We start from the raw sequence: 26,350 nt of genomic DNA on the forward strand, positions 1-26,350 counted from the left end.
GAGTCAGAGCGCAAAGAGTCACAGCACAGAGAGCACAATGTCAGGGAGCACAGAGTCAGAGAGCACAAAGTCAGGGAGCACAGAGTCAGAGCGCAAAGATTCAGAGCACAGAGAGCACAAAGTCAGAGATAACAGAGTCAGAGAGCAAAGAGTCAGAGCACAGAGAGCACAATGTCAGAGATAACAGAGTCAGAGAGCAAAGAGTCAGAGCACAGAGAGCACAATGTCAGGGAGCACAAAGTCAGAGAGCACAAAGTCAGAGAGCACAGAGTCAAAGCGCAAAGAGTCACAGCGCAGAGAGCACAAAGTCAAGGAGCACAGAGTCAGAGAGCAAAGAGTCAGAGCACAGAGAGCAAAAAGTCAGAGAGCACAATGTCAGGGAGCACAGAGAGCACAAAGTCAGAGCACAGGGAGCACAAAGTCAGAGAGCACAAAGTCAGGGGGCACAGAGTCAGAGCGCAAAGAGTCAGAGCACAGAGAGCACAAAGTCAGGGAGCACAGAGTCAGAGCGCAAAGAGTCAGAGCGCAAAGAGTCAGAGCACAGAGAGCACAAAGTCAGAGAGCACAAAGTCAGGGAGCACAGAGTCAGAGCGCAAAAAGTCAGAGCACAGAGAGCACAAAGTCAGGGAGCACAAAGTCAGGGAGCACAGAGTCAGAGAGCAAAGAGTCAGAGCGCAAAGAGTCAGAGCGCAAAGAGTCACAGCACAGAGAGCACAAAGTCAGGGAGCACAAAGTCAGGGAGCACAGAGTCAGAGCGCAAAGAGTCAGAGCACAGAGAGCACAAAGTCAGGGAGCACAAAGTCAGAGAGCACAAAGTCAGGGAGCACAGAGTCAGAGCGCAAAGAGTCAGAGCACAGAGAGCACAAAGTCAGAGAGCACAAAGTCAGGGAGCACAGAGTCAGAGCGCAAAGAGTCAGAGCACAGAGAGCACAAAGTCAGGGAGCACAGAGTCAGAGAGCACAAAGTCAGGGAGCACAGAGTCAGAGAGCACAAAGTCAGGGAGCACAGAGAGCACAAAGTCATAGAGCACAATGTCAGGGAGCACAGAGTCACAGCGCAAAGAGTCACAGCGCAGAGAGCACAAAGTCAGAGAGCACAAAGTCAGGGAGCACAGAGTCAGAGAGCAAAGAGTCAGAGCACAGAGAGCACCTGATTTACATGATTTATACAACTGTCCTGTTCTTTATGTCCTGCAACAGGTATGCATCAAGGTCTTTAAACAAAACTGGACCCAAAATCGGACTAAAACAGAAGGGGCAACTAAAGAAAGACTTACACAATTTACAAGGTTACAACAAGGAGTGATCGCTTTCCTCCAAGATGCCCATTTACCATAGTTATGAACCATTCAATTACACTTAATAGTCGTATGTTATTCAGACGGTTCAGATGTAAAGGTAACAGTAGCACTCTTATATGAATGCTGCCTGAAGCAATGCACTTCTGTCTGTCACTCACCGGAAGCGTGGCCTGGCTGAGCTCTCCCTTCATCGTCGATTATTGCTTTCCTTTACCTCTCCTCTCCGGATCTGGTCCAAGCATGGATCTATTGGTCCAAGCTAAAAATGTGACCTGTGCAGCATGAACATGTCGTGGTGAATAGAGTTGAGAGCCGAGGAAAGCATGGCCCCTCCCACTAACCTTCCCCCACACCCACAGTCACTGAAAACAGGTTTACAATCCACTCAGAACATTATGTGGCTGATCATATTTTCTTTTCGCTGTCACAATCACAACATTTAAAAGATTATTCCTCAGCCTAGTTTGCATGTTCTCCTCGTGTCTGGGCAGATCACCTTCCTGTGTCAAATCCCCAAGTTTGCTCATTCTGGCTCAACAGTCTGCAACCTTTTGGATTTAAAGAGCTCTTCTTCACGAAAATACTACATTACAATTTTAATGTTTAGTCCTCGTTTAGTCCTAGGCAGAGTTAATTTTGACAACACATTTTAATGTTGTTTTAGTATTAGTCTTTTGAATAAAATGTAAATTAATTTTAGTCGAGATTTAGTAAAAAAAAATCGTTTCAATTTTGGTAAATTTAGTCGACTTTGCATTGATAATATTCATTATAATCATATTTAATCTTGTTCCTCTGCTTCATGGAGCTGCTCCACATGAACAAAGCTCAGAGCTGCTCCTTTAGCAGTGATTGTAAATGATCTGAGGCTCTTTCAGACTGTCAATAGAAGTTTGGATGATTTTAGTCTCATTCAGTCATTTTTATTTAGTCTTATTTTAGTCGACTAAAATATCTGGACATTTTAGTCATAGTTTTAGTCTCATGAACAACTTTTAATTTAGTTTTAGTCCAACTTTAGTCGTCAAAAATATCACTTTGACTAAAATTAAGACTAAATATTTTAGTCGACGACATTAACACTGCTCCTAGGGGCAAGCGAGGAGATATCCGGGCAAGACTCACAGCTAAGCCTTCTATCCTTATTACGTGCTCTAGAGAATAAGATGGATTATTTGTCTGCTACGCTCTTTCCTGAAGACGGTGAAAGACTGTTGTTTTATATTCACAGTCCTGGCTCAGCTATAAGGCGGAGTTTCACAGGTGACCCTCAGGTGAAGAATGATGTCAGAGCAGGGGGAGAAGGACAAAGATGAAGATGAGAAGGAGCAGAGGGAGTTGCGCAGAAGGAAGAGGAAGGAGGGGCTGACCAGTGCGGAACACCCCGCTCTGAGACAGAGACAAACCCAGGAGGCGGTGCATCATTTCAAAGGAGGACTGAAGGCAGCCAGCCGGGTTTCCTCCGGGTACTCTGATTCCTCCTACCTAAAAAACAAGCTGGTCAGGTTGGTAGGTGAGTAAGTAAGTAACATTTGTCATGACACAGTTGTACAAGGAAATTGTGCAGCTCAGATGTAGGGTTAGGCCTGAGCCGCTGTAACTCTGTGTGTGCCACCACTGTGGGAGAAATAATCCTTTCTGGGACAATACCAACAATACCTACCACCTTTCCTTACTAAACCTTAAATCTAAATAAACCAAGGTATTGAATTCAGGACCATTTCACGTCTTAGCCAAAATCAAGTTTCATACAGTATCTCTAAGGGGATGTTTTGGTTTAGAAAACCATGCATTTGTCCCAATTCTAAGTGAACATAACCAACATAATCACACTGAACTGAAACCAGATTGTTGTGAATATTTGACATTTTGCCCTCACAGGCTCGATCCAATCTCATGGTTTACAAAAAAAATCAAAAATAAATCCCGAAGTAACCAATGCTGTCCGGTCTGCCTGACCTCATGTGGCCAGATTATAGCCGGAGTTTAAGCCCCTTTGGACAAAACAAGCTAAAAGCAAAGAATCATGAGACAGAGAACAACTTCTGCATATCTACAATTGGATGTCAAAATAAAGAGTCATATCAATCTTACAAAGGCTTTAATGGTATCAAAATACAAACTGTGTCCAGTAGCAGTTCAGTAAGACTCAGTGACAACAGTGTTTCTACAGGTGGCAGAAAGTCAAATGTAATGCTTTTTAATGCCAATACGATAGGTATTTGCCACAAACGCAAAAAAAATCGGCATATTTTCTGTCATAAAAAAAATTGTAAACATTCAAACAGGGGAATGAGGGGAAACTTATGATTTAATGCCAGCTTGAATCCAATGTAATGCTTTTTAATTAATTTAATGACTTTCAGTGCTTTTTAATGCTCTGCAGAAATGCTGGATTAGCATTACAGAGTTGGTAAGAATCATGTAGAAAGCAAGGGGTAGGCATCGTCTTGTTACTTACTTGTTTCAGCTGAGTGCTTAAAACAATGTCAATTTTCAAAGCCGAGCCTCTCCAACCCACTCTACCTCTTGTTTGATCACAATTAGGCCATGATGGGTATATTTGGCAAGGAGAAAAAAATGTTTGTCAGAGTTTGTCCGAGTTTTGAGATCGTTCTGGGAGGTGCTTGTTTCCTTGCCTGGTTTAGAGAAAGAAGATGCTATGTTCTCAGTCTGGTCAATCACAGCCACTTCCAATCAGACAATCATATTATTTCATGCAGATATCAGACCGTGCGAGAAAAGGGGAAATACTTAGTATGAAAAACTCTTATTATATTGAACTGACTTACACTGTAGCCATTACAATTTAAAACTAAATATTACACCTTTTGAATGATCAAAAGTTCTACAAATCTAATGTGGAAAAGTCATGAAAAATCTTCATCAAATGCTCATATGACGTTGCAAGTAAGTACTCATGATTGATTATATTAAAAGTTTCAACATTTAAACAATTAACATCGCTGTCCGTTTCAGTCATGGGTTGGGATGAAATAAAGTCCTGGGGGAATGATAAACTAGGCACGTGTGAAAGTCTCTCAGTCCGTTAAGTTTCTCAGGCCTCGTCGGGTTTCTGCGGTGCGGGGACGACGATCCGGTCGATGCTCTGCTGGATGTCGCCCATTTTCTTCAACAAAAGGTTCACTTTGGCCTCATCCATCTCCAAACACACAAACTCTGAACTCTGCCAGGAAACAAAAGAAATTGCACCAGTGAGTGACAACGTTAAAAAAATTTTTTTTTTGGAGTCGGTCAGTGTAATTTATTATTGAATATCCCATGTGATGCCATCATACTGTTTTGCAATGTATTCCACCAAAGATAAGTCAAAAGTAAATATTTCTTTCACTTTTTAGAACAAGAAAAAGTAAAGGTTTTTTGGTAGTTTGGGTCCAAAAACTACTTAAAAAGGGACTTTTGGGAGTTTCAAAATGTTAAAATTATGTATTTTCCTTGTCCTACATGTTCCAGCAGTGTCCTAATGTGTAGAATGAGCCCAGACTTATTCACCACAAATGTCGCTAAAATCCTGCACTGTCACTCAAAAAGTAGTTCATTTGGGTCCGGAGGGCCGTCATGCACGAGCATAATATAGAAACTGGAGTTACGCATAAGACCGGAGGTGGCAGTAATGAGTATTAAAATGACCAACTTGCATCTAGTCCCTTTAAAGATGAATGAATATTATCCCTGAGATCAAAACCTAAAAAAATGGTTTAGCATAAAAGTGTGAGCTTTAAATCATTCATTTAATGTGAACACAAGTGCACACACCATGATCTACAATTAAATATTTAAAGCAGTACTAAGTAACTCTTCCCCCTAGAGGCCATAAGCGCAACTGCAGGTGTAGTAGCAAGTTACGATTTTTAAATTTATTAATTGTCTTGGAGAGTAAATACTACGCTGACAGGAAAGGCGAAGGGAGAGAGGGTTACTGTGCATCCAATTATACAATGGAAATATTTTTTTTCACTCAAACCTGGCTGTAAATACTGTTTAAAGTGATGTTAGCCCGCAGTTAGCTTTGCCCGTTAGCATGTTAGCTTCTTCTTCGCGATTCCATTAGTGTGTATTGCTTTCTCCGCACCGGTGGCAGTCAAGTTGCAAACATGGTGTTAGAGAAATAACAATGGTGTTCGAGAGGATAGATGAATGACAGGCAGCAGTCTGGATGTCTTATGCAGGAGAAGTTTATTTACCATCGGTGCGGGACCCGGAGACATGAACTCGAGACATTGCGCTAGTCCTACCATTCAAGTCTGTCTATGCTTCCACAGAAGAGGGATAAATACCCTCTCAGAGCGTCATACTGATACGCAAGCATTCAGTGGCAGAGAGTGGGCGCCTGAGCACCACAGTCAAGGCTATGACAGAGATAGTACGACTGTACAGCCTGACCCACTATGATAAATAGCGATTTAATGTTATCCTCTAACACTGTCAATTCTGTGTATGCTTCCACTTAGGGCATAGATAAACCATTTGAATTTTGATTTTATTCTAAAATCTTGGTTTTGGATTAAATTGAAACTTAGGTAGTTGATTCAGGTTTATTTTATGCTGGCGTTTAATTTTGATTTTTTTCACTTAGTCAAAACCACTAGAAAACTGTAGTTTTGAAAGGGAGGAGTGTTAGAGGATAACATTAAATCGCTATTTATCATACTGGGTCAGGCTGTACAGTCGTACTATCTCTGTCATAGCCTTGACTGTGGTGCTCAGGCGCCCACTCTCTGCCACTGAATGCTTGCGTATCAGTATGACGCTCTGAGAGGGTATTTACCCCTCTTCTGTGGAAGCATAGACAGACTTGAATGGTAGGACTAGCGCAATGTCTCGAGTTCATGTCTCCGGGTCCCGCACCGATGGTAAATAAACTTCTCCTGCATAAGACATCCAGACTGCTGCCTGTCATTCATCTATCCTCTCGAACACCATTGTTATTTCTCTAACACATGGTTTTCTGGTCTGAGACACCAGGGAGAGATGAAAGACCCTCCAATCATCCCATAAACACTTGTATTACCCCCACAGGGACTACGAAAAGGATTTATTAAGGTAAACACGTTACTTAGTACTGCTTTAAAGAAAAGAAACTGCCCATTCTTAATACCTCTCCCATTCGTCCCAGCTCGAGCTCCACCAGAGCCACTGCTCCACTGTTGGCCGTGTCTCCTTTACTGTCCGCGGCCTGGACGTCCACCCTCCAGCTCATGCCCCTCAGCGCGGGCTCCCAGCGGCTCTGGTTCAGCAGCGCCTCCCGGACCTTGGGACGCTGACTTTTCCAAAAGCGAGTAAGAACCGCAGCCTGCTCCGAGCTCAGACCAGCCCCGCCCTGACGCCTCTTGGTCTGGGCTGTGAGGAAAGCATCCAACTGCCCCTGGTCCATGTCCGCGGAGGCTATGGACTGAAAAACAAAATGCATCTTGGTAAAAAACAGATAAATACTGTTACAATAATTTAATCTTGTAGTGCCGACATTTGTGACAATGATCGGGGGAGTTTTATGATAAAGCGTGAATGCAGAAGTACTTATGAAGGCTAATACTGTAAAGACACTGGGTAAAATGTGCTTAAATTCATCCAAGTGAAGAATCAGGACGTCAGGAATATGTCCAGAAAGGTTAGGGATAACTTTATTTATTTGGGAGGGTTTTGGATACAGGGCCTTGAAGTGTAAAATGTATTGTCATTATCAACGAATAAGTGGGTTTTGAGGTGAGATTTAAAAAGGGGCAGAGAGGTCATTTGATGGAGTTCAGCGAGGAGTGAATTCCAAAGGTTAGGGGTTGAGCGGCGAAAAGCTCGAGCACCCATGTCGGCTAAGTGGGCAGTAGGTACAGAGGAGGACCAACGGGTGCGGGAGGGAGTAGGCACATGAAGGAGCTCAGTAAGATAAGGAGGGGCCAGGTTATTGAGAGCTTTGAAGGTGAGGAGAAGGATCTTGTACTGAGTGCGATGTTTGATGGGGAAGCCAGTGGATCTGCTGAAAAACTGGGGAGATGTGATGAGTGGACGGAGTTCTGGTGATTACTCGGGCGGCGGAGTTTTGGACGGGCTGAAGTCTGTGGAGGGATTTTTGGGGGAGACCGAAGAGGAGTGAGTTACAGTAATCTAACCAAGATGTGACAAGGCCGTGCACCAGAATGGCACTAGGAAAACTAGATTCCCAATGCAATGACCAACACGCTCCAACATCTCGCATCCGAACTCGTAGCAGTCTGGACGTCTTCCGAGTTCACAAGTCGTAAGCACCGTTTTGAGCGGCGTTCCAAGTGGGAGGTGGGAAAATTACCAGTTGCCTAGAATGCACCATAAGCTATGCCACTACAATTAAGATCACTGACTGTCAATGATTCAGATAGGCCATTTTATTCCCTTCTTTTTTACTTTTTAATAGTTGACTTGCCAAAAATGCATGGAGATTTTATTCATAGGTTTAGTCGCATTAACTACTTTTAATATAGTTATAGCTAATTTATGTCAATAGTACTTAGTAGGCTACCACTTTGCTCCTCTTCATGTCTCTTGGTTGAACATGTAGGAAAATGCAGTATTCTGGAGTCTGTGCAGGAAAGCTTATAAATGTCTTATATGACCCAACCCACCCCGTTCTCCCCTGCACAGTCTTATATTGCTACATTATGACAGTAGAACAACAACAGCGAGTAATGAACCACTGAAATACAACAGAAAAGGCCAAGTTAGTGCAGAAGGCCAGCAGTATTTTGAGGAGTCGCATTACCTTGATGAGCCCTTTCATTTTCTCGTGCAAAGCGCTGAACTCGTCCTGAGACATTTCCGGATACAGCTCATTTTTCAGCAGCTCCTCGGTGATTTCTGGGTTGTTGTGATACACTTTCTGGGCGATTCCGTTCAGCAAACCGCTCAGAGATTTGGCAGCATCGGCGTCCGCCATGTTTCGCTTTCAATCAAGTCACGTGAGAGTCATGTGGTGGGAAATGCCTCGACGATGCATTCTGGGAGATGGAGTTCAGGATGAAAATTGGCACAAAATAATGTTAAAAAAAATCAAATAAAAAAGTTCCACGGCCAAAAATGAATACTTGGAATAATACATTTGCAATCCGTTACACTGTACAATCAACCTCTTAACCCCCGCCTTAACTGAGCACATTTTCTCCAGTTTGGCTTTACCCAAATCTAAAAGCTTCTTGAACAAAGCGTCAAAAATAGCAACGAAAATAAGACGTGAAAAAGGGGTGAAAACAAAACAGCAACAAGCGACAAAAAGAAAATGAAAAAGGTGAAAAAAGCGATAACAAAAAAGTGTTAAAAACGTTTAAAAAAAAAAAGAGAGATTAAAAATTGTGACAAAATTGTGACGTCAATAAGAAAAAATCTTAGATGAGTTTTGTAGGTCTTATCTTTCAAATGGGGCGTTACTCTGGCCTAGTCTGGAGGTTTTAGATTTGGGTAAAGCCGAACTGTTGGGTTAAGGTGGGGGCTAAGGGGTTAAAGTGGTTTGTGTTCCGTTGCATAACTTGAAGAACAGAGGCCTATTTTATATAATATAATATAATATAATATAATATAATATAATATAATATAATAGAATAGAATAGAATAGAATAGAATAGAATAGAATAGAATAGAATAGAACAGAATAGAATAGAATAGAATAGAATGCTTTATTTGTCATTAAACACAAGCTTAATGAAACTTGTTTGGCTCTCTTACTTGTTAAACAACTAGCCAACTGTCATTTCCAAGTGAAATCATATAAAGATATACTAAATAAAATGAATATGAACAAGAATATGTCAAGCAAAATGCTCTACTGCAAAGCTTTATTGAAAATGTAAATGAATCAAAAATAAACAGTACAGTGATAGTACAACAATCAACAGTAACATGTTTCTAAATGATTTACTTCAACCTTTCATAATGACAGAAACCATGGCTCCCTCTATAGGGTTTACGGTGACATAACAGCGTTTACAGCTGATTCACAAAAACACAAAGAAATTGGAGAACAGAGCAAGCATGTGGAAAAATGTCTACAACTATTATTTCAATTGCATTATAATAACATCATTTGAATACCAATGGCCGGACCCATGTTGCTAAATCGATAGTCAGTCATGGTTGCTTGATTGTCGTTGTATATTCACTATTTGAGTGGAGCTACTGATTATGATTAATTTTATAATGTCAAGAACCGATTACAATGGTGCAAAGGTGGACGGCTGCATAAATGTGTCAACTAATGGTGGTTCTATAGAGCATGTTCTGGGAAACTATTGAATTTAGATTTCTGCCTATCTGCATTTCCTTTTTTATATCTGCTGGTATGATGATGAAAAAGTCTCCAGATTAGGCTACTTTCCATATGGAGAGGGGCTTCTGCTGCGGGCTGTATTGCTGACACAAGTATCAGCGACCCCAGTTTGTGCGCTGCAGCTGCTGCAACGGGTCGACCTGACCGGGCAGCGGTAGACATTGCCCAATCCGTTTATGGCAGCACCGATGTTAGTGAGTGCGGTGCGGCGATTTGTCTCAAGTTGGGCTGCCATGGTGGTAGACGTACTAACTGGCACAAAGATGTCTGAAAAAACAAGAACATGGTTGGGCCAGGAGTTGATGCTCCTTATGGATGGGACAATGCTCCAGCGATTAGTAAGGCTAGCGCATCTAGAGTCACATGGGGATTTGTACGAGTAAAACACCAGCAGATCATTTCTGTTCAGATGACCAGAGTTTAGTCTATTGATGAAGTGGTTAAAACTCTGCAGCACGCGGTATTCTGCATGATCTACTGCACCGTTTGGCGACTTGGCAAGTTTTTTGCCTATGCTGCTGGTGCACGCCTGATTTAAATCAGCCCACGTCTGAACATTCGGACACAGCTCTCTCACAAAGGTCCAGGTAGCAGGGATGACCGCACTGGGACATTGGTTTCTAACGTCGGGCCATTTGAGAACCATGGCTCCCATCACTCTGTTGCCCTCATAGACCCCGCAGTTGTCCAATGTGGCTTTCACATTTGCGCTGTTGTCTACTGCAGTCACTTGAGTCACATCGTAGCGTCTGGTGCTTGGGTTGAACGGGACACTCACCGCCAGAGTAAACGTGGGAGTATCACTGAAAAAACACACTCAAAATATAAGACACACTCAAAATACAAAGTGCTTGCTTTATTTTAGTGCATTTTTCCAATTAATTCATCAAACAAATTCTTTAAATAAGTACTTTTTTCAATTAACATAAAATAATTAGGTGGAGAAAGATGCCATAATGTATTTAAGTATTTAACATTTCAATGTCTGCCAGATTTTGTAGAAACTATATACATACCCATGGCCAGGCAACGTGTAAGTTGGTCGATATCTGCAGGAAAATTACAATAGTAAGTCAGTTACACATAAAAAGCACTTGATTTAATATTTAAAACAATTCAATATGTTTGTGATTCATTTCTTTCTTTTTTTCTAAATAAAGTAATTTCTTACGCATTGAGGATTTCGGTCACGATTGATGCCAGTTCAGTCTCTTCCACAGCTGCAGAGCTTTGAACCAACAACAGTGCGGGCAGCACAGTCCAGACCAGAGCAGCCATCTGCAGAAAGTCACCAGTGAGCCCACATACTGTGACTAACATGTCATTTACTGTTCTCCTTTTGTAAATAGATGTTTCTAAAGAAGTTTATGAGCCTCATTGCTTTTCCCAAACCTTTCTCACTTTTTCAAAACTTTGATTAATCTCAAGCAATTGATTATTTTATGTGGGATAAGTAAGTCAATGTCAACTTTATTTCTATAGCACATTTAAAATGTGAAAAGCCCAAAGTGCTTTGCAAATTGACAAGAGATAATATGAGATATGTTCATACTCTTGTAAATCTCCTGATGATATTCATCAAAGTTCTCAATCCAAAAAGCGATTTATAAAACTGAATAAACACAAAACAAACAGAAGAGTGGGTGCCTTTCCAATACAGTTATTTGATGCAAATGTTACCGTTCAGACGAGCAGGTTGTTGGTGACCAAGTAGAATGAAGATCTGCTGCAGCAGAAATGAGAGGAGGCTTCTTTAATACAGATTGTGATGCAATACCTTTTTCTCAAAACAGGGAAATGAAAGTTCAAATCCAAGTGTAAGTGTGAGGAAAAAAATAAAGAAGACTATTGCAAAAGTGTTGCAAAATTTGATGAAATATATGTTGTTGTTGTAGAGGTGCATGGACTCATGGTGAAACTTTACTTAAGTCACAAATTTGAGGACTTGTGACGTAAAAGGAAAGTAAAATAAAAATAAAAACAAAACAATCTTGTGACTGAACTTCTTGTGACTTGAGTTTTTAAAGAAACACTTTTCCCAGCAGGACATACCAGAGCCTTCAAATTAATTTGAATAATCCAGCAGGAGGAATAATAATCCAAAGATTTGTTGATTTGCTCTGGATGAAATGATATACTGTACATTATTATGAAAGGACTTGAGTTTCAAAGGGACATGGAACTTGACTCAGACTTGAGACCTAAGCAACTTATTTTACAATTTAGTCAAATAAGGACTTATTCAAACAATTCTTGTCTTGAAGGAGAGGGACACCTTTAACGTCTACAACCTCAAGTCCTGCTTCTTGTTTTTCCTCAATTTCTAAAGTCACACAAAGACAATGCTAAATTATAGGATCAAATACTGCCTACTTATAATTATTTCCATTACATAAATCTTCAAAACGTAAGGATCAATAAAATTCACAAATGTTTTTCCTCTTCAGTATTTGATCGTGATTGGATTCACAAACCTGTGATATTATTTTTATGTCTGTAAGTCCTTTCTATTGGACAACATCACAGTCATGTTTTCCCATATTGTCACCACTTTTTGACGTTTTTCTGAGAAAATAATTGGACATTAGTTGCTATGTTCTGACAGAGGAGATAATGAACTTTGTGACAGTTTTTGTTTCATGTGGATATCTCCAGTAATGACTGAGATATGAGGCAAAAAACAAAGACATAAAAATATGCATTTTGTCAGTTACCACAGTTACCATATAGTTACCGTCAGTTGACCTCCACCTCAATTTTAAACTATAGGCTCTTTAGAATGTTGTGACGTCAAGTGAACGCTACCTATTGGTTGGTAGGTTTTCTCTGCTGATGGAGCTTCTCACCAGAAAACCTAAAAACGCCTGGTCCTGGTGCGTTGTAGAGACCACTGTGATCAAAAGTAAAGGTGCCATGCTTACCATTCATTCAGCTGCTGGCTCACTAGAAGGTCAATTACACAGATATAAACGTGTGTTTTCGCATTAAAAAGTTGCATAATGCAGCTTTTTAAAGTGGAAATGCAATGCACCCTTCACTTGATCTCACACCTCCACCAAAGACTCAGTGATGTCCAAACAAGCATCATGATAAAATAATATTACGGGCAGGAGTTTTTAACTGAACTCTGAACTGAACGTATTTCGACAGACTGGACACACTTCTTCTTTATTACTGTATGTCTGCTGACTGCAGAACTAAATCCTTTCCTTATGCACTTCTCAATCTGGTCCAACCTTTTGATTCAGCAGAAAATGATCGTGCAGCTGGACATCAACATCCTTACTGTCTTTTTTTTTTTTTCTTTTTTTTCAGATTTCCCTTTTGAACTCTCTTGAACCTATGCAAAAACAGCACTTTTTTATCTTACAAAAATGTTGTTTTCAGGCCCCCGTAGCTACCTTGACTGTTCTAATGGCCACTTACCTATAGCTTGCTGTTGAGATTCATTCTGTATGTAGAAAAAGGAAAGGATAATAACTTTGCACATGACATGACACCTTGTTTTTTTTACTTTGGTTGCGGCTCCCACTCGGATGGTGGCAGTAATGAGCATTTTCATCACCAAAACAACAGCCGAGGAAGAAGCGACATCCTCCATGTGAGAAACAGGTGAGCGACACTTCTGCAGTTTCTGCATATTCACCCCATAACAGCCTATTTCCTCAAAGATTTGAAACGCACAGTGTACAAATATATTCATCCTGAAAACTGACCTCTGTAAGAAGTGGTAACTCGCGGCTGTGGCTAAACGTACGAGGCAGAGCTGATCTTGCAGCTTTTTTTCCCCATCTTGCATCTTGCTCTTGTCACACTTGGATGGATGCAACTTTCTATCCGTTTAGAGAAGCTCCGTGTTAAGCAGGATTAAAGGAGTAAAATGTGCCTATCATACGAAATAACTGGGCCAAGAATTTGAATTGTGCATTTTGTCTGTTTCTAGCGAAGAGTGGTCCTTGGCAAAGATGTGACAGGACTGACTAACTTTGTTTTGAAGATTTAATGTACCAGATTTGAATGGAAATTACTGTAGATTAAGTAGTAGTAACACAAATCTCTCTACATTTGACATGAAGCTCTTAACTCTTTGACTCCCCATGTGGGATCTGAATAAAAACATGAGCAAATGCATTTAAATAATCCTAAAATGAGCATTAGTATTTTGCAAAGGTTTTTTTCATACAGTACTTTTTTACTTCTACTTATTAAAATTAAGTATCTGTAGTTTTAAGAGGAACATAATAGCAACTTGTTCTCTGAGTAGTGAGTATCTCTTTAAGTGACAAATCTTCATCATTTTGGTGCATAAAAAATATGTATTTCTTGTTTTGTTTAATTAATTCTTCCTAATGATTTAGTTTTATAGGTTGTATATTCTATATTCTTGGTATTTTCTTTGAAAATATTAAAATTTTCAGTACATTTTTACTCTTACTTGGTAAATATTTGGGCTCTTTTACTTCTTGGGTTGAATTGTTTTAAAGTAACATCACTCTTGAGTGAATATTTTTGCTACTCTTCTCTTCATCTCATCTAATTTTGTTTGAAACTGAGGTAAAGCAAGAAGCTGGACTTGCAGATAGTTCACTGAATATGTCTCTCTTCAAGACAAGGATTGATTGAATGAGGAGAGAATACAGACCGATTATGTTTGAAATTTGGGGGATAAAGTTTCCAGATTGAGATGGTTTGAGTGTGTGCAGAGGAAGGATAGTGAATATAAAGGTTGAGGGATGCTGTGGTTAGAACTGCCAGGAAACAGGAAGCCTAGAAGAATACCGAAGATAATGGATGTAGACATTTATTCCCAAATTATCTAAAAGCTGTAAACTGAAATGCAAGTGAAAACTCATATTGTTGTTCTGTGAATGTTACTGTTGCAGTCATGTTGCCTTTGAAAGACAAAGACAAAGTGCTCGTTCAGAAGCTGCTGACGTCCGGCTGCTGTCCGCGATGTGTGCTGCGATTCTGCTGCATCAATGTCCAGTCTGCCTACAAGAGACCGCCTCAGGTAACGTCCACAGCCGACATGTCCGGCTAAATCAATCCATTTCACCATAGAATTTAAGCAAGAGTGATGTAAGCGTGATAATCAGTGTCACTTAGCTATTGGTCAAAAGTGAGTCAAGACAAAATGGGGAAAATACACATTAGAGTGCACAAAGGAGACCATCCTTACAGCTGTTGAATCTGTAACCAAGCATTGAGGACAGAACCAGGAGTTCAACCGAGTGCAATGAAAATGCTGTAACTTCAGACATGAATAGCAATTATGAAAGTGAAATTGTACAATTTTGACTTTGCATAATGGTTTGTTCGATAGATAGTTCCAGTATGTACAAATGAATGAAGCCTGTAAGATTCAGTCATATACATTTTGTGTTTGATGAGTAGGAGAGGCCCTGAGCTCTGAACCTCACTTTGGAAACCACTGAGACTAAGCTGGAAGCTCACAGTTTTTGGATTTACATGTATTAAAGTAGTTTGTTTTGTTTTGAGTTCAATTGCCCAATAGTGTTGAGTAGTTTTGACTTAATCAATCACTACACATTCTAATAAAACAACATTGTGTACAACAGCTACTGACTTTTTCATTATCTTGTTTTTGAACTACTATTCACTTTTGCCCTCAAAAACTGCGGCTGCATGTTCTTTATTAAAAGCTCTTGATGTAGCACTATAGTATTAGTTAGCAAAGACTATATTAAAACAAACACTGCAAAAAGTAATCTTGAAATAAGTGAAATTTTCTTTGTCCTTGATTTGAGAGTCTAATGTTAAAAAATCTGTCCATTGGGCAGTTTTTTTTAATTCATATTACTTATTTCAGTGCACCTAGATACTAACTTGATGAACAGATGGATTTATTGAGCTGGGGCTGCTTTAAATAGCTAAAACAAAATGACATTGTTTCAGAAATTTAGGTAAATCTTTTAGCTAAAAACAACATAGAAATTATTTACAGTAGAGAAAAGTTGCTGCTGATGATGTAATGGAAGGCAAACTAAGGATTTCACATCAGGTTTTATAGGACGACATAGATCATACTTACATTATTGCTGATTTTGCAAATTGCTAATCGCTCCTTTCACATGATCTTTAAATTAAGCACGCTGTCCCCTAACCCTAACCTGAGATGAAATTGTAATTCTTTATAGGAAATACTGAAGGAGCTCAAAGAGTTCATTGGCGACAACTCAACAGTAGAAATTTCCGAGACTAAAACCCAAACAGACGCCGATGCTGGACAGGACGCTGCAGAAGCCCCGCCCCCAAAACGTTTCAAACCAGACGAGGCTGAACCGACAAGAGAAGAGGAGAGTCCAGTCTGTGTGCTGTGTTTGGGGATTTTACAGGAGCACTGCGACCAAACACTGGTATTGAAGGTACAAAGACGCTCACCATTTTCTCTTTTTCTGATGTTTTGATCTCACGATTTGAATTTATAATGCGCTTCGTCTGCATCAAAGAACCAATCATCTAGAAGTTACATTTGAACTTTTGTTGTTTTGCACTAAAAATTGAAGTTTTGTAATGGGACTTCTGCTCATCTTTGCATTGGGCGTCGTCATTATTGGAAGCTCACTATGTTTTGCCACTAAAAACAGTTTACTATTTGTTTGATTTTCGTAGATGGCAGAAGCAGTGAAGGCGGAAAAGTATGAATTTGACACTTTGGTTTTGTCCGTTTCTCTTCCCGCTCAGCTCTGTGTCCGAGAGGTAAATCTCTTTTTTTTAAACATGACTTATATGAAGCAAAAAATCAAGAAAACAATCCACTTCGTTGCTCTTTGTCTTACAGCATTCGTGTTGGCTTCATGTAAAGACTGAATTAAGGTGAGAGCGACTTTACTTCATTATGAGCGAGAGTTCTGATGAGGTCACAACCGGGTAATTCTGTCACACACTGTCGGAGCGTACTGGATTTTTCTCGTGCTCTCAGACTTGGGGCGACCAGCTCAAAGAGTAGTGGAAGTGGGACAGGTCATGTGATGTGGAGAGACAGACATGAGAAATCCAAATGCACTGAAGTATTTCCTTTGTTATTTTGGCCCAAAATCACACACACACACAGAGATAGAAATAGGTCACTAATAATCTAAGATGAAAAGTTAGGGCACAATATTGTACATGTTACGCAAGATCAAGGGTTTTCTAATGCTGTGATTGCAACAAATCTATGCATTTATAGTTTCAGAAAATGTGGAAACATTAGGTAAAGCATAGTATCATTTGGATATTCGACGTATTGTAAAAGGGACAAAAGACATACTAAACATTTCATCAAAACATGCAGCTGAATGTACTTTGGACCATATAGGAAATGCAGAGTTAATGCCAACTCAAAAAAAACGTATTACTTTTAATGATGACTCTTAAAACGCAGAAACACTGGTGGATCATTTGTCATTCTCTTTGTCAATCTAACTTTATTGAAAAAGGACTAAATGGCTGTCCAAGTGCAACCAAAAGAGGGACAGGTGGTCACCCTTTGTACAATGTAGTAGACTAAAAATAATAAATTTACAATTTCTGAAGCAGTGACGTTTTATGATATTTTTGATAAATATTTGGTGATATAATAAAGCTGGTCATAGAATATACAGTAATTATGGTTGTTTTATTTACCCTCACTGAGCTGGTTTTGTCTCACAAAAAATATAGCACTGTAATCAGACATTTATGTAAAAAAAAAAAAAAAAACTTTTTTTACATTTATAAGATGTTAATAATTCACATTTCCCTCATTGTTTTTATTTTCTACCAGAGAAAAGAGTTTAGTTTTGGGAAAAGACGACGTGATTCAAGTGAAAGAAGCGTTCAAGTGGGTCATGCAGAGTCTGGTGTCCAGGGCACTAGGGGGCGCTGCAGTGGTCGCAAGGGTACGTTCTTTCTGTTTCTGCCATTTTAAAACAGATTAAAGAAAACAGAGTTCTTACAGTTTGATTGGTTTGTTTTCCAGAGTGCGTTTGAGATCGGTGTCGAGTTTGTTCATCCAGAAACGGACAAAGACTGTCATTTCCTGTAAGTAAATGTCAGATGAACGCAAAAAGCTAAAGTGTAGGTGAGGCACTAATTTAGTAGTAATTAGTAGACTTAATAGAAATTTGCTGTACTAATCTCATCACTTCCTGCTCTGCCTACTGTCTATACCCACTATGTCTGAAATTATGTCTTCAAACCTAAATGTTGAGTTAACGTCTTTGTTTTCCCACAGAGCTACAACGTGCTCAGACTGCTTCAAACCAACAAAAAATAAAGAGGTAAAAAAAGTAAATTGCTATAATCTGCTGTAACACTGAATGAACCTCTCGTCTGTTTAGTGAAGTTAGCCGTTTATTTCTTGTCTGTATGAACGTGTGAAAGAGTGATTTGCGGTTACCAGAGCGACTGAAAATGTCAACAATTCTCTGCAGTCTGTTAAGTATTTTCCTTGTGAATTGCTTTGTTTCCAGTCAGTATTCACACGGATGGCTGTTGTCAAAGCCCTGGAGAAGATTTCCGAAGCCAATTTTTTAAAGTAAGGATTTCATTCAATTATAGTCACTGCATTTAAAAACATTAAGTCACTCCAGGATTTTGCGATGTTGATATTAAGGCAAAATCAAGTAGACTCTGTGGCATCAGTGCACCTGAATGATGTAGCCAAAAAGTTAATAACAATTATTTTTTCTCATGTTGATCGACTTCAATTTTCGATTCAATTTTATTTTTTCATGGTGAAATAAATAGATGCAGCTCATTCATGAACACCTTTTTTGCAAACCTCCCATTGTCTCGTCCAAACTCCAAACTCTGACCTGCCCAACAGCATAGCGGACAGGAGAGGTCAATCAAAGTCTGGCCCTCATTAGTATATGAGATTTCTCCAAAAAAAATGTCTTACAAAAACCACCCCAGTTTCTTTAATTGTGCCTAACACAGCGTTAACACAGGAGGAATATCGAGCTGTAGAAAGTTTCGGAAAATTAGAAACCAGGCCTTAAAGTTGTTTTTAACGTGTCTAAAGTGCAATGCTTTCCAATGGGAGACTAGCGGCTATATGGAGGTACTACAGCAATGATGCATTTTTCCATGTGTTTACACTTGACTTTTATGCCAGCATGTACTTTGTATTTCACGTTAATTGCTTTGAAATAGGCGTGTTTTGGTTATTTGTGTTTCAAAAGCTTACATGTAAAAACACCTCAGAGTGTTATTTCAATGTATTCTGTTTATGTTCTAAGGGGAAAAAAAATCATTGTACAATCTCCCGCAGTATTCCGGAGGGATAGATAATAGCACAGAACAACCTTACTAGAGTCCTCTTTATTCTAATTAAGGTTAAATATTCTGTCCCTCAGACACTACCCCTCTCCTCCCGCGCGCCCCTCCTCCAGCTGTGAGTCCCGGGACGTCCAGTGTCTGCACACCTCTGTCTTCATCGCAGGTGACTGGCCTGGTTTAATTTACCTGATTGCTTTATCCTGTTACCAATCCAGTCATGAAGCTGTAAAAGTCAAATGTGTGTTTTCATCTTTCAGGGCGGTACAATAAGTTCTGCCGCAGTTTGCCCCAGACGCCGTGGCTCATCGCGGGAGAGCGGAGGATGGAGTCGTCTGTGGAGGAGCTGATCGCTGGACCCATCCTGGACACGTTCAGAGCCACAGGTGAGGCCACATGGGAGGGTTAGTGTTAGAATTAAAACATCACAAAGACTGCAGTCATTTTGGTGATATAATGTCCTCAGAATCGTGAATCTCCATGTGTATAAAGCTCTGAAATGCAGGAGATTCTGGTATTACTTTAGCAGCAACTCCACATACTCTATCACTGGAGACTTAAAGCTTAAAGGGTTTCCTAGCAACAATAACACAATAAAAAAAAGCTACAAAAACACACCAAAATAGTGACAAAAGAATGACCAAAAAGTGACAAACAAGCCATGAAACAAAAAAGGTTAAAAAAATTGTGATCAGTTCTGTCAGCTCCAGTCGAGAAATTTTCACATTTGGGTAATGTCGAACTGGAGAGAATTTGCTTGGTTAAGCCTCAAGCTCCTGGATGTGTTGTGTGATGTTTTCTTAACTGTTGTTTTTTCCTGGTAGGTTTTAATTTTTCCTCATCTGGAAGAGAAGATGTGGACGTCAGAACGCTCGGAAATGGTGAGAAAATATTTCCTGAGCTGTATGTATGTATGTACCTTCTTGAAAACGAGATAAATAGCAATATACTTTGTCTTTAATTCACACTATTGTTTTTTGTACAAAAAATCATTGACGTGTTTTGCTCTGTTGCAGGACGTCCGTTCGCGATGGAGCTGATCAACCCTCACAAATCCTGGTTTAGTCGGGAACAAATAAAGCAACTTCAACAGGTTTGTGCCAACTGTTTATTTCCATATTCAACTTTTAACTTGATAAAACATGATGATGTGTTAATTTTAATATGTGTGTAATATATTTAGGTAAAGTGAATGACGGAAATGTAACATCTTTGAATTAATTCCATATTGGAATCATCGCTAATTCATCGCTAATGCAAATTTGTCTCTTTTTCGATCTTCAGCCAGACTTTTCAGTACAATATATTCACTTATATAATCCAAGAAGCAGAAAAGCATGATTTCTTTGACCATATACACTGGCAAGCTTGTTTCTTTTAGACTATGGAAGAGAAAACACTTGAGGCCATTTTGAACCAAACCAAAAATTTTCACTCACATGTTAAACTAATTATGTTTTTGTGCAGCGCTATTACCACAGGCAAAAACATATTTCAGGTGCTTGAGGACTATGTTAAGTTTATAATTGACTGTATAAGCCAGAGGAGTCCAAACCTTTTTCATCAAGGGCCACATGTTGAAGTGTATTCAGTCTGGAGGGGTCAGTGCAGTGAAACATTCAACTGGGTGCATTTAAGAGACGTTGAAATCTTTCCCCCACACCTTAGTTTGGCCTTGAACCTTTTGCCCCCTCTGTCTCACAATTTTGTATGTGGAATTATTAAACTTGCAGTAAAAAGTACCATCACTGGCGGAGTGTGGCAATTCTACAAGAAGAAGAACCCATTTTGTAATGTCGCTAATGTCACATTTTAGGTTGTTGTTATATTGTGTGCAGTACACCCTGTGGTTGTATTACTCCCTGTTGCCCTATCTCATCATTGCGAGACGGGGAGTTGATGCCCTTTTTCTTTTTTAAAGTTGGACACTTTTTGCACTAGTGACAAGGTGGCGGTGTGTTTGAATTTGCTTTACAACCATCTGTATTTTCCAATTGCTTTTAGACGATAAACAGCGCTTCAGACAAAATCCGTGTTCGAGATCTACAAATCGTTACCAGGTACGATTGTTTTTTAATGTGATATTGTGCATATTTTGCTGTAGTTTGACTCATTTCCGTGCAGGGATGCTATGGGTCGGATGAAAGAGGGCGAGGAGGAGAAGACCAAGACGTACCGAGCTTTGGTCTGGACTGAGAAACCCATTCAGAAAGAGGACATCTGCTTCCTCAATGATATCAAGGTACAAACAAGCATTAACAATTGGCCTAAAGAAAGTGTTTCCAAAAGTTGTCAGGCCTTTAACTTGAGTGTGAGCATCCCACATTTGTTGTACGAGTTTATGGTGCATTTTGTGATTTGTTTTCCCTTTTAGGAGCTGACCCTGGATCAGAAAACCCCTCTGCGAGTGCTGCATCGTCGCGCGCTGGCCGTGAGACCCAGAATGATCCACAGCATGAGCTCTGAGTACAGGGACTCGCACCACTTCTACCTGGCGCTCAAGACGCAGGCCGGCACGTATCCTGCAGTGTAATCAAGCATAGGGATAATATCACAATGCTACAGTGTCAATCCTCATGAAAAACAAACTCGGAGCGGCATTTTGTTTCTTTTGAGCAGGTCAGCGTTATGAATCTGGTCATTTGTTTTTGTTGGAATAGAAAAGTTCTTCTTTCTTAACATGTGACTAGATACATAAAGGAGTTTGTTCACGGAGATTTTGGTCGAACAAAACCGAACATGGGTGAGTTACTGCAGACAGAGGCGGACATCCTGGAGCTGGACGTGGAGGTGAGGTTCTTATTATATCTATGTCAACGCATTGATTTTCTTGTGTTGATAAGACTATTATTGTAGAGACGCAAGAAGGAAACAATACATCTCGTTCATATTCCTTAAAGAGGGGTTTTATTGGTTTTAATTGACTTCTTTTAGAGCTTTTTACAACGCGGTCTCATCAAAAACGTGTGGTTATGATCCACTCACACATCTTTCAGTAATCTTTGAATCTTCTCCAGAGGCTACTCTCGGCACCGTGTTGACAGTTCCAAAAAGCTGCTCCTGAGGTTCATGCGTATCCAGAAAACGCTTTCCTCACCTCTTGATCTCTTGCTGAGCCTGATCACTGTAGCTTCACTTCAGCCACTCTTAATTATTAATTAATTAATATTAATTTCACAGCAAAGGGGAGCAGGAGGAGGACCACTAGATATTTAGTTTTAACCGTTTTAGATCAGTGCTGTATTTTCAAACTAACAAAGTGTAAGATTGTGATGACGATGTCTTTGAGACGATTACTAGGGCTGAGACAAAATATCGTTTTGCAATACATCGCAGTACGCCTTTGTCGCAATACAAACATCGATACTTTATCAAAATATCAGTACTTTTTAAAGGGACTGTAGAGTTTAAAAATGTCAAAATGATGTATATTCCTCCCCCTACATGTTCTAACAATGTCCTAAGGTGTAGAATGAACCCAGACTTGTTCACCACAACTGCCTCTACAATCCTGCACTGTCACTCAAAAAGGTGTTAATTCGCAGCTGAAGTGCCATCATGCACGAGCTTAATATAGAAGGTGCAGTTACACATATGACCTGAGGTGGCAGTAGTGAGTATAAAATGGCTAACTTGCATCTAGCCCCTTTAAATATATTTCTTCAGGAACAGTTTTATGGCACTTCATGTGAAACCAACAGTACATTTTGCTGTAGGAATTCAGTTAACACTTCAACAAAAGTCTTTTGGGACGCAACATTTTTTATTACATATGGCTCTTGTCTCAAACCGGAAGTTTATGATATGTGACTGGGACTGGGCTTATTTGGCACATCTGAGCCACATTTTTAATTGACTGCCCTGAAGAAGGTCGAACACGACAAATGCTTCGGCATGTCCACTTAAAGGACCTTTACCCAGGTAAAGTGCCTCGGATTGTTCTTTTTTTATCCTGAAGAGCACCTGACCTTCGTCACTAACTATTCCACCCACTGAAGCAATCATTTTTTTAAGAGGAACAAAGTCTTTTGGAATTTGGTTCAGAACTTTGGGGCACATCACTCGGTTTTCTTTTTGAAAGGTTTCATATTTACTCTATCAGCCTGTAGGTATCGTGATAACGTATTGTATTGCAAATTATTACCAAATACTAAATATGCTTTATTGGCTTATTTGTTAAGACTCAATGAAAATTTGTGATTTTCTGCTCTTGTCTATTTCCAGTCAGTGGATGTGGACTGGCCGCCCCCGATTCCAGAGTGAACCCCGAGTTCAGCTACAACAAACCACCAGAGTCATGGAGGAACTCTTCAGAAGAGACTGAATAAGGCCTGTACGAGCCAGAGAACGTCTGTCTGTGGACAACGACGTAGGAGCACTGAGTGTGAACTTAAATTACTTAAATTAAGGTTATTTCGACTTTTCATTTGAAACTTGGCTCTGAAAGAAATTTTGTTTAATCTTTCAAATGTTAATTTAAAATGGTTAAAACTGTACTTTTTGTATGTTATGGCCTGACTGCTATAAAGGCAAATATTAGTTATTCATCTTTCAGTAAATTAAGAGCTTTTTTACCCTTTTGTCTGTTTCTGTCAATTCAACCTGAAGAGACACAAAAAAGCCATTAGAAAAGTTTTGTGATCACCATGAATGAATATTAATTATTTGACGACGATTTAACTGGTAATTGCCTGATGTAGGTGAATCTCTGGAAAATTAGAATATCACTTAAAAGTGCATTCATTTCTGCAATTCAACTTAAACTGTGAAACTAATATATGATAGACTCATTACATGCAAAGTGAGATATGTAGCCTTTATCATTTTGATTATTATGGTTCAGTTTGTAAAAAACTCTCAGAAAATTGGAATTTTTGAAAATGGACTGTAAGCCATAATCATCAAAATCATGTAATGAGTCTATTTCATATTAGTTTCACATTTTAAGTTGAATTACAGAAATAAATGAACGATATTGTAATTTTCTGAGTTTCACCTGTTTAAGTTAACACAAAATAATAGGAACAAAACAATAGCAAATTAAGGGGGTCTGGTTCCTAAACCTTCTATGCATGTTTTTCCAGTTTAATCCTTGTGGAACTTGATGGTGTGTAGCATAGATATATATAAAGGCTAGATGTCTTAAGGCAGAGTCACTTCTGGCATAATGGGCGGCCATCTTGCCACAGGGAAGCTTTCTGGCAAGCTCAAGTAAGTGAGTGATTAGCACGAACACAAATCCTCATATCCTCGCTCAAATCTTCACGGATTTACAAACGGTTTGGTGTCTTAGACGTTATTAACGTGGCTATATTTCAACATGTTGAAATATAGATTTTTTATTCATAAAGTTTATTAACCTCAGAGATGTAGGTATGACATTGCAAACTAAACCGTTTGAAAATCGGTAGAAAATTGAGCAAGTTATGGTTATTTAAAAGTACATGCACCATAAAACACACTGTTATGAGTGAGCGAGCTCCCTGTGGCAAGATGGCCGCTGTGTGCGGCTGTCTCCCTCCATTGGCCAGCAGCGCATATGAGACATCTAGCCTTTATATATATCTATGGTGCGTGGTGTGAAATAACAGTGAAGAGTCAAGACGCAGAAAACCCTGAAATGTATTTCCTTTTAATTTAATTCAAAATAAATACTACCACGGCAATGCAAGTCCACTACTGGGATCTTGCCCTAATGTTTTGGTAAGAAAACAAGCAAACGAACTGACAATCCCAAAAATAAAACAAAAAGAAAAAGACTTTGTTAATGCATCCAACATCATCATCCAGCGACTTTCTCTCAAAGAGGTGCCATTTTAAGACGACGAACAGGAAACACTGTCTAGAAGATGACAACATAATTTAATCTATGGTACAAAACTTGGTGGGATGGGGGGCGACCTGATGGACCAGCACTGCAAAGAAAATGTCCCGTGCGATGCCGTTTTGACTTTTCCCCCGCAAGTTCAAGGTTGAAAAGTCCGTACGGCTTTTCGCGGCATCAGAGGGAGGGTAGGAAGGAGCAACATCGCGATAACAAAGTCCCGCCTTTTCCCCTCCCGAAACGATAACATAAAAAGTGTCCAATATGTAAGAACGTCTCTCTCCTTTTTAAAACTTTTCAGTCACGCACATAAACACGTCGGTCAAAGACGCCACGTAAAAAAAAAAAAAAAAAAAACAGAACCAAAAACAGAACGAAAAAGGCATTGCATATTTACATTGACGAGTAAATGGGGCGTCGACTGGAAATTTCCCACAGTCCTCGGAACACATCGGCTCAGTTTTCTCAAGTCACGAGATCAGCAATTCATTCATGTAATACTGACAGTGGCGCATCCCAGCTGCTTCATGAGAAACAAGAATATTGACAGGAAAAAGTGCACAAGAATGTAACATGTCGACGATGTGTATCTTGGATTTTTAAAATAATTCAACGTAGTAGAGAAACAGTGGACCACGACAGTGTATCGTCAGGTTTAGTTGTTAAAACTGGCTCTTTCTGACATGTATTGCACATGGATCAGGGTTAAAAATGAACTGTGCCCAAAGTGAGGCCTCAAATGTCACTAAGCATTAAATTGGATTAAAACCGGCAATGAATCAGAAATTATTTTGAACAACAACAATGCAACAACAATTTTTTCCGTGAAATACAAAAAATATGGTGTAAATCACATACAGTTTTGGCTGAAAATGTACTTTTTTCACTGAACAGTTGCTGCTTGTATCCAATTTGCTTCTAAATATCAAAATTTCCCTCTCATAAAATGTCAAAAAATGACATAAAAAGTATTACGTTTGGCTTGTTACTACCTAAACCTTATACTAGGGATGGGCGGTTCAATACCACAGAATCGATACCAAACGGCTACTTTTAAAGTATTGATATTGAGCAAAAAGTATTGATACTAATTTGCATATGGAAAAAGTGGTGTGGCAGCTATTTTAAACATAAAAGCCAGTCCTATCACGCTGGTTTAGATTCTGGTTGTTTATGTATTTAATTTATTATATAAAATAATCAGTTTTAGAAATGTATATTGATTGAAATACATTCACCCATATAAAATGACCGGTATCGGTATCGAGAAAAATGACCCCAAAAGTATCGGCATCGTATCGATTCCAAAAAATGTGGTATCGCCCATCCCTACCTTGTACATACTTACGTTTTAAAGCAGAACTAAGTAATATAATATATAATTGTCCGTGAGAGTAAATGCTACGCTGATAAAAAAAAAAGACAAAGGGAGAGAGGGATATTGTACATTGTGCCACAACCCAATGGAGATAATTTTTTTCACTCAAACGTGGCTAAAGTGGCACTAGCCCACAATTAGCTTTGCCCTTTATCCTGTTACCTTCTTTTTCGTGATTTTATTAGTGTGTATTGTGCATCCGGGTCAGAGGAGGAAAAGTTGCATGGGTGTTTTTCTGGCCAGAGACACCAGCGGGACACTTGTATTACCTCCAGA

At 39.5% G+C, this 26,350-nt stretch overlaps 2 protein-coding genes across 3 annotated transcripts; one reads left to right on the forward strand and one right to left on the reverse strand.

The window, feature by feature from the left end:
• Positions 1-3,928: 3,928 nt before the first annotated feature.
• commd1 (copper metabolism (Murr1) domain containing 1) lies at positions 3,929-11,332 on the reverse strand. Of its 2 annotated transcripts, XM_079553482.1 has the most exons (6): positions 11,289-11,332; positions 10,780-10,886; positions 10,625-10,657; positions 8,052-8,286; positions 6,420-6,713; positions 3,929-4,487 (listed from the first exon to the last, which is right to left on the reverse strand). In XM_079553482.1, the coding sequence occupies exons 4-6, from the start codon at positions 8,223-8,225 to the stop codon at positions 4,359-4,361; spliced, it is 597 nt and encodes a 198-aa protein (XP_079409608.1). In that variant the 5' UTR covers positions 8,226-8,286; positions 10,625-10,657; positions 10,780-10,886; positions 11,289-11,332; the 3' UTR covers positions 3,929-4,358. The 2 variants fall into 2 exon arrangements, with proteins under 2 accessions (XP_079409608.1, XP_079409607.1); XM_079553481.1 differs by lacking the exons at positions 3,929-4,487; positions 6,420-6,713; positions 8,052-8,286 and adding an exon at positions 9,370-10,411.
• Positions 11,333-13,105: 1,773 nt separating this feature from the next.
• On the forward strand, positions 13,106-23,428 carry pus10 (pseudouridine synthase 10). Its single transcript, XM_079553541.1, has 18 exons — positions 13,106-13,220; positions 14,492-14,619; positions 15,767-15,994; positions 16,242-16,328; positions 16,411-16,445; positions 17,377-17,491; positions 17,572-17,633; positions 17,827-17,872; positions 18,065-18,129; positions 18,953-19,038; positions 19,133-19,258; positions 19,697-19,753; positions 19,889-19,965; positions 20,877-20,932; positions 20,997-21,114; positions 21,247-21,389; positions 21,563-21,662; positions 23,097-23,428. Exons 2-18 carry the CDS (start codon positions 14,494-14,496, stop codon positions 23,133-23,135), a joined length of 1,566 nt encoding a protein of 521 aa, XP_079409667.1. The 5' UTR covers positions 13,106-13,220; positions 14,492-14,493; the 3' UTR covers positions 23,136-23,428.
• The last annotated feature ends 2,922 nt before the right edge of the window (positions 23,429-26,350 follow it).

This window comes from Gobius niger, assembly GCF_951799975.1.
Source record: "Gobius niger genome assembly, chromosome: 3".
In the NCBI taxonomy this organism is placed as follows: Eukaryota; Metazoa; Chordata; class Actinopteri; order Gobiiformes; family Gobiidae; genus Gobius; species Gobius niger.

Excerpts from the sequence above, each read along its gene's own strand:
- commd1 (XM_079553481.1), bottom strand. The coding sequence starts at position 10,886 with ATGGCTGCTCTGGTCTGGACTGTGCTGCCCGCACTGTTGTTGGTTCAA. Across the intron at positions 10,658-10,779 it reads GTGACCGAAATCCTCAATGC|ATATCGACCAACTTACACGT; the intron begins GTAAGAAATTAC and ends ATTTTCCTGCAG. Across the intron at positions 10,412-10,624 it reads TACACGTTGCCTGGCCATGG|TGATACTCCCACGTTTACTC; the intron begins GTATGTATATAG and ends GTGTTTTTTCAG.
- pus10 (XM_079553541.1), top strand. The coding sequence starts at position 14,494 with ATGTTGCCTTTGAAAGACAAAGACAAAGTGCTCGTTCAGAAGCTGCTG. Across the intron at positions 19,039-19,132 it reads CACCTCTGTCTTCATCGCAG|GGCGGTACAATAAGTTCTGC; the intron begins GTGACTGGCCTG and ends TTCATCTTTCAG. Across the intron at positions 21,663-23,096 it reads TCCTGGAGCTGGACGTGGAG|TCAGTGGATGTGGACTGGCC; the intron begins GTGAGGTTCTTA and ends GTCTATTTCCAG.